The sequence below is a fragment of the Dunckerocampus dactyliophorus genome, chromosome 6 (genome assembly GCF_027744805.1).
Source record: "Dunckerocampus dactyliophorus isolate RoL2022-P2 chromosome 6, RoL_Ddac_1.1, whole genome shotgun sequence".
Classification (NCBI taxonomy): Eukaryota; Metazoa; Chordata; class Actinopteri; order Syngnathiformes; family Syngnathidae; genus Dunckerocampus; species Dunckerocampus dactyliophorus.
Window position 1 is genome coordinate 14432014 of NC_072824.1, and position 13574 is coordinate 14445587.

At 40.7% G+C, this 13574-nt stretch overlaps 1 protein-coding gene across 2 annotated transcripts in view; it reads left to right on the top strand.

Moving 5' to 3' along the window:
* Positions 1 to 13171, top strand: part of LOC129182551 (sphingosine kinase 2-like) — a 31039-nt gene extending 17868 nt beyond the window's left edge. For both annotated transcript variants that reach the window (XM_054778809.1, XM_054778810.1), the window contains exons 3-5: positions 4207 to 4301; positions 4424 to 4539; positions 8229 to 13171. In XM_054778809.1, the coding sequence (XP_054634784.1) occupies positions 4207 to 4301; positions 4424 to 4539; positions 8229 to 9066 (1049 nt within the window). In that variant the 3' untranslated portion in view covers positions 9067 to 13171. The remainder of the gene's footprint in view (positions 1 to 4206; positions 4302 to 4423; positions 4540 to 8228) is intronic.
* The last annotated feature ends 403 nt before the right edge of the window (positions 13172 to 13574 follow it).

Below are 13574 nucleotides of genomic sequence, written 5' to 3' on the forward strand. Positions count from 1 at the left end.
AGGAAAAACAAGCCAGAAGAAGGCAGGTACCACGCAGTGACAACCACAACAAATGGTAGTCACTAGCACATTGTGACATTTACCCTAGTAATCATTTTGTTTAGGGTTTTTTTTGTTTGTTTGTTTGTTTTTTGCTTAGATGAAACATTCCCAATATGCAAATATTTAGCACACTTCATGACATTGTATTAAAGATCTCCTGCAGTTTACCAGTGGATTGGTTTGGCTGAGGCACTTAGCAATATTTACATGTGTGCGACTGAAAATGTCTGACAGGAGTGGACACAGTCATTATAGGATGCTTGACTGTAGGCAATACCAGAGGGCTGGATGGATGAGGGGGGACTGCACCGCTAGAGGGCTGGGGGGAAATACTGGCAGAAAGGACGACACAATGTTCCTTCATGCCTTCATATACCCCGGGGCATCTGTCAAACAGCATTAACAGCAATACATTCATCTTCCTCTGGTGCTTGTAGAAAAACTCTAATATTTGTCAGGAAAAAAAACCCTGCATTATATGTCCCTGCCATTTCCCAGCTTGCTATTATTTTGCATTTTGGATGTACTGTATTCAAAGCAGACATTAGCAATCTCCAGGGCGTGGGCTATATACGGCTCGATAAGCTTTTTAATGTGGCCCGGCAGACGTTCCTAATTTTTTTTTTTTTTAATAATTGTAATAAACGTATATCACACACACGCACACTACGGTTGCAGCAATGATGATTTTGAGGTCAGCTGACTGTCATGTGACATTTGGGACTTGGGTTGCAGTATCATTTGAGTCACAGTGTTATCAAATTGAGACCACTGTATTGGACAGCTTGATACAAATACGTGTATTGTTGCCTAATATACATAATATACATACACACACAGACACATGCACACAGTATACTGCAACCCCTCATTTATCGCCAGACCCTACCGTGAGAAGTGAATTTCCGCGAAGTAGGATTCCTTATTTATAAACCAAACATTTTCATAGGTACAGCATCACATTCTACATGCAAGTTTTAACATTATTAGAGCCCTCTAAGACATGAAATAACCCCCCTATAGTCATCTTTCCCGATATAGCAGATATAATCAGAGAAAGACAGGAACTTATGTCCGGGTTTCAGAATGGAGTTTGAGCTGGATTACAGCCACAACAGTAGCCTGTGTTATTTTAATGATTAATCTTATGAGTATTATTATATGATATTATTATGTTATTATGATATTATTGTGAGATAATTGAAAACTGTAATAGAAGCCTGTTGTTGGGGCGATCAAGTTTGGTGCATGTGTTAGTAGTGACACCTGGTGGCCAGTGTAGAATACGACATTAAATCGTCTTTTAATGCCTTACTGTATACTGTATTTGTATTTTACTTGTTGCTTGAAAATGCTTATTTTAGGCCAAGAATATGTAACATTGCTTATATACACATTTTTTATTAATAGTCGATCATGAAACAGCAATCATTTAGTAATAATGAATTTTTGAAAAAAAAAAAAAAAAAATGTGCGATGTTCAAACCCTGAAGTGGTGAGTATAGTGGAGTCAAAAGACAATCGCTTCACGAGACAGGACGACACACGAGATTGGGTTTACAAGAACGAGACAACACAAAATGTAAATAATACTTTTAAGAAAAGTAGAATAAAAAAATATACAATTTATGACAATATATTGCAATCTACTAATTACATTTCTGCACGCTATGCGTATTCTACCGGCCCCGCCTCCACCCACGGAGAGAAGGGGACAGTATGACTGACAAAATGTCTGACGCCGGCATGGCATTGTTCTCTGGAAAAAACACGCCAAGGTGTTGAAACCAATGCACAGAGTGAATCCTCTTCCTGCCTCTTCCTGCAAAATTATCGAGTTCATATTCATTTATTCTGTGATTAATTTATTATGGTCCCAGGAGACAGTTTTTTCTGAAGGACAAATCTTGTCAATGGATTATTACATAAGGTAGCAATATTAAAGTAAAGAGTTAACATTATATAGTTTGAATGATCAGTTTCCACACACTGAAATGTTTGCCAACTACACAATAACAAGACACACATAAAATTTAAACATTTGAGTTAGTTATTATTTACACCAATACACCTTAATGGCCATCAACATCCAGAGAATTTACAGTGTTTTGTGTTGATGATATACATGTTTTGTCCCAAATCAAGCATATGCAACACTGCGAGTGTCTGTGTTAATTGTAAATTAATTAATTCATTAATTTACAAAACATTATTATATTTAAAAAAACATTTTAATTAATTAAAAAGTAATTATGTGTGCTCTCCATCGGTTTGGCTCATTTTTGTAACAGAAATTACATTCACAAAATAACATGGACAAACCTCCAAACAACCAAGCAATGGTTTACAAGAGAATTGAATTTCTCATTCATTTAATCAAATTGCAAATTTTTTAGTACATGTCTCAATGTGTAGGTCCATATTTGTAAATGATTATGCCCAGGTATCTACAGTTAGCACAGTTAACCTACATTTAGCAGAATTTACAATTGAATAAATCTTATTGATCTAATCTGATGCCGATTCTCAGGTCTAATGGTCGTTTCTGTTTGGCGCGTACCTACCCACAAACGACAGTCAGGACCATTTCCGCAACCCGACAGGGGGAAGGGAAATGACCCTTTCGTTCAATGGGGATGACTCTGTTAGCTAGACAAAAAATGAGCACAGTAATCATTGTCAGTGAAGACTGGGCTAACACTGAGAGGTGGACATGAGATATATCAATGGGCCTCTGCCACAGTGACAAAACATCTCAACATTTTGACTTGCAGTGCTGGCAACCCCTCCCAAAGTCAGCTGGGATAGGCTCCAGCACACCCCTGCGTCCCTAATGAGGATTAAGCGACATAGAGAGTGAATGAATGAATGTGCTTACACAATGCAAAAGTGATGGTTCATTTTGGGGTCTCTGACAATTTATATGGGAAAGAAATGTAGTTTTGACACGAGTCAAACGAGTTTTGAGAAAGATAGGAGTTTCTGCAGGTGGTGTGCTGAACCAACCAAGTTCCATCCATCCAGTTTCTATGCCGCTTAATCCTCATTATGGTCGCGGGGGTATATTGGAGCCTATCCCGGCTGACTTTGGGCAGGAGGCAGGGTACACCCTGGACTGGTACCAACCAAGTTATTTTGCTTAAAGAACTAAGAGTGTTAAGAAAGTCTGGTCTGTTTCAGGGAATGAGCAAAAGCTATTCAGAAGGATTTTTGCATTTTGGTGGCACTGACTATTTCTAGGGGACAGGAATTTGCTTTGAAGCAGGAGAACTGTTTTGGGAGAGATGTGATGACATGTGAGTGAGATAAGGTGTTTTCGATAGATCGAAATTCACATGCCACCCATCCATCCATTTTCTGTACCGCTTCTCCTCTTGCGGGTCGTGGGGCATGCTGGAGCCTATCCCAGCTGACTTTGGGCGACAGGCGAGGTACACTCTGGACTGGTTGCCAGCGCACAGGGCACATATAGACAAACAATCATTCACACTCACATTCATACCTAAGGACAATTTAGAGTCTCCAATTAACCTAACATGCATGTTTTTGGAATGTGGGAGGAAACCGGAGTATGCATTGTGCTCAATTGTAAGACTGTTTGATCAAATGATCTTAAGAGTTTTGAAAATGTAATTTCTGTTTCAAGAAATGAGCTAAACCGATGGAGGAAAAACTGTAATATAGACGTGTGACAGCTAAAGAATGTTTTCTACTAGAAATATGCAGCAGGCAGTAGTATACCTAGAGCTCAAATGGAAATGCAAAATAACAGGATGGTGACTTGTGTCAACTGACAGTACAATGTGAAAACAGTAACCTAACAGCAATAATAAGCTACAACATTTCCATCATTAAAGACGCTAAAACCAATCCAATGTAGGTCAATATATACTAAGCTTTCTGAACAAAACATCAACCTCTTAGCTTTGTGTAATAGGTGAGCAAGCAAATTAGTGTAATATCTAATATATTTGATTAATAACTTATTCTATTTTTGAAAATATGCCACGGGCTAATAAAAAATGAGCTGCAGGCTACAAATAGCTCCCGGGCCAGGCTTTTGACATCCCTGGTGTACACTATAACAGATCTAAATCATATGGAAATACAGTATAACATAACCATTTACAAACGTTTTACACTTACATGCATGTGTTTTTGCAGAACATCAGAACCACGCCCGTGAGCTAGTGAGAGAGGCTGACCTGTCGCAGTGGGGTGCTGTCGTCATCTTGTCAGGAGACGGCCTTCTGTTTGAGGCAAAGAGAAAATAATAGAATTTTGCTTAAAATTTCCCATATATTGTTGACACTGTCAACTATTCTACACATTTTCCGAAATAATGAGCATTTTGGTGTACGTGCACGTATGTGTGTGTTAGGTGATCAATGGTCTCCTGGACAGATCAGACTGGGAGGAGGCGATCAGGATGCCACTTGGTATACTTCCTGGCGGTTCAGGAAATGCCTTAGCTGCATCTATACATCACTACTCAGGGTGAGCCACACAGACACCACATATCATATCAAAACTAGGCAATAACTAGTCACCTGTTTCAATCTCTTTATTCTGATGAGTACAAACGACTGCCAATGTGGTCCACCATGGTGGTAGTTGTGACATACTTGTGCATGCCCACATTTTACAGACATATCCTCCATTTTCAGTGTTTACATGCAGTATTTTGCACAAACTTGCCACTGATTTTCAAAGGCTTGCATTTTTAGGCTCCTAAACTTTGTTGTTCCGCAAACAAACTGTCAAAACAACATGTTTTTCTTCAGTTTGCACTTGAAAACAGTCATAATGGAGAAAGGACAAGCTACCCACATCACCTCACTGTCCTGACATTTAAGAAAAAGATCCTTTGTATAATTATTATTATTCTACCATGACTAACCTTGATAGTAGGACTCCAGTCTAACCAGTTTGGTGACATGTTAATTGATGCCACACATTAGGGTGTTATGTACACACAGTATAGGAGCACAGTTTCAGTCTATTTATATGAGATGTAGTTTCAGCCAAACACAAATTAGATCATCGCAGTTTATCAGACAGCTGTGCTGGATATTAATGCATCATTGAGCATCAACATGTAATAAGTGTAGGTGACCGCTCCAAAATGTAGCGAGACAGTTTATAAGAACCAAGGTAACATTTTGGCAAAAATTGTCACTGAAAACCGAATCATATGAAAACCGAGGCGTCCCAAAACTGAGGTTCAACTGTATTGTCCTGCATGCTATTATTTAGGATTATTTCATTTTCCTTCATGTCAACTTCTAAAATGACAATGAATAGCAGCAACAATAGAAGAAGGGCCCAGTATTGTTGACACTGCCGCGGCATCCAGAAGCTGTCCACAGGCAGGCAGACAACACACATTTGGGATTATTCCCAGATGAATAGAGAGTTCACCGAGGCTACATGCTGCCGTTCAAATGAGCACCAGCTAGAATGGATCTGCTGTTAGGCAATACAGTGAACAGCGCACAGGTCTGCTGAGAGAGGTTTTAAATCAAAGTAGAAGTTTCATGTGCATGCTGGGAGATGCTGTTGCCAGGTAGAAAAGCCACAGAAATAAATGAACTAGGACTATTAAGTTGCTTAATACATCCCAATTTACATCTGAGAACTCTGATTGGACACTTCTGGGCTGCTTCTGCAAGATGATTCTTACTGCACATCCAGAATCATTTTAGCAGCACTTTCTTTTTCCAACTTCACTACAGACATCAGTTTTACAGACGCAACGTCAATATATTTTGTGGTAAAGACGTCTACAATGACATGGTGTCAAATGTAATAAAGGTGAGTACAGCCACCGGCGTCTATTTGGGGTGAAGCATTTATTTAAGATTAATATTCAGATTAATAGTCAGACATCAAATACTAATGAAAATATGAGAAATGTTGGCATTATGGCTTTTCTAGCAGAGAATAGTTGAAGACAACAGGCCATTGAGGGTATCTGAATATGATGTCCAGTCAGTCCTCCACTTGGCATGTGTGTGCGAGAGAGAGATAGAGACAGATCATGACCTTCTAGCCTTGTCTTTGTCTCTCTAGATGGGACTGTCTTTGTTATCTCACTGGCCTGCCATGTCTGAAATCACCTCCCAGTCCACTTCTAGCTACACACACACACAGAAGAGAAAGAGAGCATTATCTATCTGCCTTCATGACTCCATCAAGCTGCTCTCTCCCCTCAGTCGTATTGGGCCAAAACAATCATGTTAACTCTCACACACAACAGCCTCGACCCACTTCCAAAGCCCCCCAAAAAATACATTGCCACCTTCATGTTTTTTTAATTTTTTGTCTCCTTATTTATTTTGGGATCTTAATTATTAACTTGGGTCTAAACCCAGGAGACCGCGTGTCGTCGCGTTTGAAAAACATTTCTTCTTACATTCATAATTTAGTGAGGAAAAATGCAAAACATCTTGTCTTTCACTGATAGTTTCAAAATATGAAGATTTTCTTTCTTTGCAACCTCAAATGTATTCGCCTTTTATGATGGATGTTTAAAAAGTGTATATTTTTTGTTGTCAGTTTTTTGCTGTTACCCTTGATTAATGTGCTTCGGTGATTGGCTCTCCTTTAATCTATTAAATCCTTTGGGACCTACTTGAGGGTTCTAGTTGACTTCCTCTGCTCCCAATCACTTGATGGGTTTGGTTCTTTTAAGCCAGCAAATCAACAGCATGCTTTGTCACAACAAATCAGGTCACACTGACTGGTTAGCAGCAGCAGGTGAACGAATGGAAACAGGAAGAAGGATTTCCAAGAGTGCTACAAAAGCACTGTGTTGCAAAAAGACATGAAACAGCTCATAACAAGGTGATCAAACAGCGGTGAAAGCTTATCTTCAGACGTAATGAATGGAGCAGATGAAAATAGAATTCTATCATGTCTAATTGCGTTATTACACCAAGTCAGTCTGTATGAATACACTCTTGTATGTGTCCTTTGTCACTTCGCTGTGCTGTTATCCCATGGAGCGTCGCGTATGAACATTAATTTCAGTGATAATCAACGCCATCGCGATCATGTTAAGTGGCTTCGCAGGAGCCCCTTGGAAGCAACATAACATGGACAGGACATATTTGTATGTGTAACATAAAATTTTAATCAAGTTTAGAGATGGCACACATGTCTGAAAATCTATTTACCTAACACTTAATCACTTCAGCAGAACGTTTGAATCACCCTTTATTATGAGAAATGAGGGGCTGCATTCAAAGACACCACGTAACTTAAGTTGAAGTCATATTTTTTTAGTTTATTTTCTGGGATTTTTGGCATATTAAATGCAGCAAATTGTACTTCCGCATTAAGAGTTGCACAGTGAATGATAAGAATATCCACTTACTGTTTTTCTTTGTCTTTCTGTTTATTTAGACCAAACATGCATGCATAATAAAGATGTAGTTGTAATGTTCGGAATGTCCCTAAATTTAACGTAATTAATAAATCAGTTACTGCCGATAATGCGCTATTTGTGACAGCCCAACTGAAAGTGTGTATTGTGATAATTGAAGTTGTGTGTTTTCATAGTCCAGTGGTAATGAGGAGAATGTTAGTTGGTGAAACGTTTTTATTCTATGGGTCATGCGTTCAATACCGACTGATGCTGATTTTTTTCCTCCTCTTTTATACGTTACTTTTACAGTTGGAGCATTTAGATGAAGCAGTATGAGGAAATGACAAATCTGCAGACATAAAAAAGATGAGTTGACCTAACTGCCACAGCTGGACTGGGCAGCCCGTTAACACGGAAGCCAATTGAACCAAAACAGGGGCGCCATATAAAATCTCGCCTTGGGTGCCACTGCGGGTAGGTGCGGCTGTGAAGACAAACAGTATTGTCAATCCCCCCAAAAAAACATTATTTCACAAAATTAATGCAAATGTTGCTTAAATTGGGTTATTTTAGTCAGGCTGGTTTTTCAAGTTGTCTTTAAATGTTAAAGTTGTTGGAAAATGTCACCCCTAAGCCAACAAACAGTGCCAAGGGGAAACTAATTAGAGTTGAATTAAAAGAGCCTTGAAGGATGTTCATGTAAAATCAACTACTTTCAGGTGTGTCAATATTACCAGTCTCAACTTAGGTCAGACCGCACTTGAAAGTCTCATCAGATGTGTTGTGATGTATGTCTAACCTACTTGCACTCCTGCAGTGCCTCGGTGGTGTCAACTGAGGAACTCCTGATCAGCTGCGGCTTCCTGCTCTGTAAAGGTCTGGTGTCCCGCATGGACCTGGTCTCGGTCCACCTCTTCTCCGGCACTCGCCTCTTTTCCTTCCTGTCGCTGGCGTGGGGCTTCGTGGCCGACGTGGACATTGAGAGTGAGAAGTACCGTCATGTTGGGGCGGCTCGCTTCACAGTGGGCACGCTGGTGAGGCTGGCTTCTCTGCGCATCTACAAGGGCAAGTTGGCCTACCTGCCTGCCACAGGGGACTTCAAGCAGGCCAGGTCCACGCATAACGGCACTTTACGCCGCTCCACAGGCTCTCCCATGCTGAACTCCCTCCACAACTCCTGTCATTCCAACAACTCCCTCAAAGCCATGAGAACTGAGCACACGCCATCGAGAAGTGCCAACAAAGCCCCAACGGGCTTATGTGACTCTCTGCTACCCCCGCTGGACGAGCCTCCCCCTAGCAACTGGGTGGTGGTTCCTGAAGAAGACTTTGTCCTGGTGCTGGCTATGTACCAGTCTCACCTGGCCGAAGACCTGCTGGCAGCGCCGGACGCCACTCTGAACGACGGCGTGATACATCTTTTCTACGTGAAGGCAGGGATATCGCGCTCGGCGCTGCTTAAGCTCTTCCTGGCTATGGAGAAGGGTGCACACGTTGACTCTGGCTGCGCACACCTGGTGCACACCAAGGTGCAGGCGCTCAGGTTGGAGCCGTATTCTCCTAAAGGGATTATCACAGTGGATGGAGAGGTGGTGGAATATGGAGCAGTGCAAGCTGAGGTGCACCGCGGCCTCGCAAGACTCATCTATGGATGAACACACGCACAGGGCACACAAGCAAAGATGTCATACTTGAAGCTGCTGCGCATGTTGTTTACAAGGAAACAAAAACAACATAAACTGCAACATAAAGTTCAGATTTCAATAAAAAGAAGAGGCATCATGGAGGCCAGAGTCTTTACCAACGCCCAACAATTATGTCACATAATGCAAAGCTCTAATATACTGTATGCAGCTGTTTGGGCAACTAATGATTGATGAATGATAGGCATAAAAGATAAATAGAGCTGTGGGGAGTAAGCGTCCATGAGAGATTGATTTGTTCTGGCCGTGGCTTACATTACTGCAGTTCAACCAATCAGATCCCACCCACCTCCTCTGTGATGGGTGACTTTTGCCAGATTCATTTTATTTCATGTTGCATCACATAACGGTTTTCAATGAGCCGCAGCTTCGTGTAACAGAAGGCCGTTAAATACATCGACTGTATATCTGCAGTACATATACAGTATAAACTGTACACTGAATAGGTTCAACATAATTATTACGAAGATGAGACTAATGTGGCATCCCACACACGCACAGACAGCAACAGCACTCCAAAGTGTCCTTAACATTAAGCTTTATGATGAATGCCACAACAGACTTTTAATGATTGTAAAAGTGACTGTTAATTTCGACTTGTCTGTTTTACCCATAACATCACATTTGGACCCAAATATTTCCCAGTTTTTGAGTAAGTCTTGAAAGGGGGGGCTGCAGAGGGTGTATTGACGTGTTAATGCTGCGTGCAGATGGTAGCGGCAGCGTGCTCTTAAGAGGCATACTAATTCATCCTCCTCCCCCCAAAAGATGCTTAGGGAGCATTACCAAACTCTCATGGGAGGAGGTAAGAGGGGCGTGTTTCATTTCAAGCCTAACACACACAGGCCTATAAGGTGGAAAGGTAGCTGCAACATGTAATCCAGGCCTCTGAATCATCATCAAACATGGTCAAGTGAGAATTTTAGTACGTAAGAAAATTGAAGCGCTACAACATCAAACAGGCCTATTTTACGGCAACATCGGGGTTTAAAGTTTTGTAAAAGTGTCAAAACATGAATTCAAAACTAATCTATTAAAATATTCCCCATGCCCCCAAATAAATATATTCATCTCTATTGCAGTGCGCGACTGTCTGGACAAAATCCTACTAAACCCTAATCATTTGTGTGAATGATTCTGAAAGCTTTAGTACTGTACCAAAAAACGGGGTTTATAAAGTTTCCAGTAAATTTCCAGAAAACTGGACACTTCTGGTAAGTTTAACAACTGAATGATGTACAGTGCAGGGTAGAAAATCAACTACACTTGCATAAATGCTGCAATATATGTGTTTGGCCGTAAAACATTGAAGTTATTTATTACAAAACATAGTTACTGTAGCTTATGCATGTTTACCTAGAAAAACTGAAGGGCCACTTAGATATTCTTCAAAGACATGATACGGATATTCCTTTTTTTTTAAAAAAAACAAACAAAAATCAAGCTAAGATATGCTAAGCAGTTAATATATTAAAAGAAGACATACCCATCTGAACTCTCAGCTTTTTGTAAGTGACAAAGCAAATAGTTTTAGTATTTTGTTTTTGTTCAAACCTTTGATATTGAAACTTTTTTTCTCATCACTTTTCATTTGTTTTCTTTTCAGTGTGGCCTTTGTTAATTGTCAATCCATCCATTTTCCCCCACTTGTCCGGGTCACGGGGGCAGCAGTCTGTTTGCCACTGAGGTGGTGTAGTACTACCTCATCCATGGTGGTGTCCACGTTTGTGTCCTCAGACTCTTGCTTCCTCTACAGCAATTGTGTCAGTATGATTCAGAAGGGCCTTAAAAAGTATTCCTTCCACCGTCGGATTATATCCGCAGTTGTGGTCGACAGGCCTCTGTGCCTACCGGGTACTGCTTCCCCTTTCTGAGGCGTTGAACGATTTGCCACAACCTCTTGAAGCCGACTGAAAATATTGCTTGGTTTTAAAACCTTTTATTTATTTTCAGAATATGCCAGGCCAATAACAGTAACAGCCTGGAGATCGGGAAGACCTGGGTTTGATTCTCCCTTGGGCATTTCTGTGTGGAGTTTGCATGTTCTCCCCGTGTGCGCGTGGGTTTTCTCCGGGTACTCCGGCTTCCTCCCACATTCCAAAAACATGCATGTTAGGTTAATTGGTGACTCTAAATTGTCCATAGGTATGAATGTGAGTGTGAATGGTTGTTTGTCTATATGTGCCCTGCCATTGGCTGGCGACCAGTCCAGGGTGTACCCCGCCTGTTGCCCGAAGTCAGCTGGGATAGGCTCCAGCATGCCCCCGCGACCCTAATGAGGAGAAGCGGCATAGAAAATGGATGGATGGATGGATGGATGGATGGATGGGCTCGGCCAATAAAAGATGCACTGCGGCCTGGACCATACTGTGGACACCTGTTCAACTGCCTTCACGAGATGAGGTCTGACTGTGAAGGGGTTTTTTTCTTTTTCAAACTCACTTGACACTATCACTGAAATTGATTTTAATGTCAGGCTTGTTGTGATTGTCAAACATTGTTGTCTTACGGCTGCTGTGCTTATTTAAAGTTGATTTTTGTATCTAATACAGACACATACAGAGTAGAAATGTCGGGTTATTTATAGAAGGTGTAAAACACAGTTGTTTACATTAGACTGCTGCCAATATGGTGGTGTCCTATTTGGCTTGTCTTCCTATGCATGTACAGTTGGCAGACCTGAGTCATTGTGACGTGCCTTGATAGTTCTGCCCCCTGGTGGTTGGAATAGGCTAGCGCAACATTATGCTAAATAAAGCTAACAAAACAGTCCAGTTAGTCACTGCAGTCAAGTGTGACCTTTTATCTCTGTTATAGTTGAACGTTTGGGGATAATTCCCTTTATTTATAGAGATCAATTTTTTCCATGAGGCAAATGTCTGTAGTTTGTATTATATTGTTATGAGTGACAAATAAATGGATGTACTGATCTAGTGATCATTATGTTGTCTTTTTTAAGGCATTACTGGATTCACGTCATCCTCATTATGAAATGACACCATTTTGTGTTGGGGCAACTGGAGCAGTGCCCAACCAGATCTAGCAGATGACACAATCCTTTTTCAATGTACTGTATGAAGAAGTGGAACTTTTATCATTTAATGCAATCATTTGATTGACTGTAAAATGTAATTAATCTGTGACCGGTGCAAGCTCTGGCCGTAAAAAAAAAAAAAAAAAAAATTATTACCTAAACAGGTAATGTTTAAGCAACATGTCATACAACTGCAACGAGAAGTCCACCAGCCAGAGATGTTTTTTTATTGGTGTGGCCAAGGTGAGACCATGACTCACATAGGGGTGGCAATAAGTTAATACCTGAATTGTCTAGATGGCCAGTAGGGTGGCTGGAGTATGACCAGGGGTAGCTCCGCCACCACTTTTGGACCGTCTATTAGAGCAATTAATAGCTGAGCAGTGCGCCTAGGACACGTTTTCAATGCATAGTTTCTGGATTCTCCTCCCCATCATGGCGGCCAGACCCGCGCAGGGGATATTACGGAAGTTTTTAACTCTAGCCTCCTTGCTTTACATGCCAACTCATGCTGCTACAGAGAGCTTTGTTTATTAACAGATGTATGTGCTGAATCACACTTCAGAATTTAAGTCAACATAGTAAGAAAACTTGACCGTAACCGACCCAAGTAATCGTGGAAATCTTACCTACCGCTTGTAGTTCATGCAAGACGCGGTTTTATTGACAGCTCCTCCACACAGAAAGTTGTGTGGTGCATTAGTGATGTGTGTCGGTCGCGAACGAATCGGCTGTAAGAGCCGGTTCTTTGAAATAAACGACAGGAGCTGGTTCGCTTCATTGGGAGCCGATAAGTTTTTTTCTCGTCTTTTTTCCTGTTAAAGGCAAAAGTCATTGGTCAAGATGTGTGCCAGCGTCTGTGTCTTCACTGCGCAGGAGGAGGGGCAGGGGTTAAACACTGTGGTGCTCTTAGAGCCGATACGAAATCCATTCGAAAGAGATTTGACTTATTTTTTACCTAATTTGTCTATTGAGATGGGTCTTTGTTTTTATAATAATGTAATATATTTTTGTAACTGTTCATTGAAGTGTAATAAATCAATTTAAATAATAAACATTTGATATCATTTATTTCTTACATTGGTAATTCATTTTACATAATACACATAATTTAAGACAACACTGCTGCAAAGTAAAACTACTCACCCTTTTGAAGATGCCTGACAGACACAAAACCTAGAGGGAACAAAAGTGTTTGAATAAGTTAACCACTGTTAATGTTAACGTATAAATCCACCAAAACTGTGTTACCATTAACATTGATGACAAAGACATTATGTACCACATCTGACAAATACTTTTCATTATTGGGTATTGGGACATCAAAGGGTTGCTTTGAATGCAAGTTTACTGAGATTTACTTGAGATATGAAAACTTAATATATAACTTTTCTTACTAAATGTAGCTCTCTTTGACCACACAGTC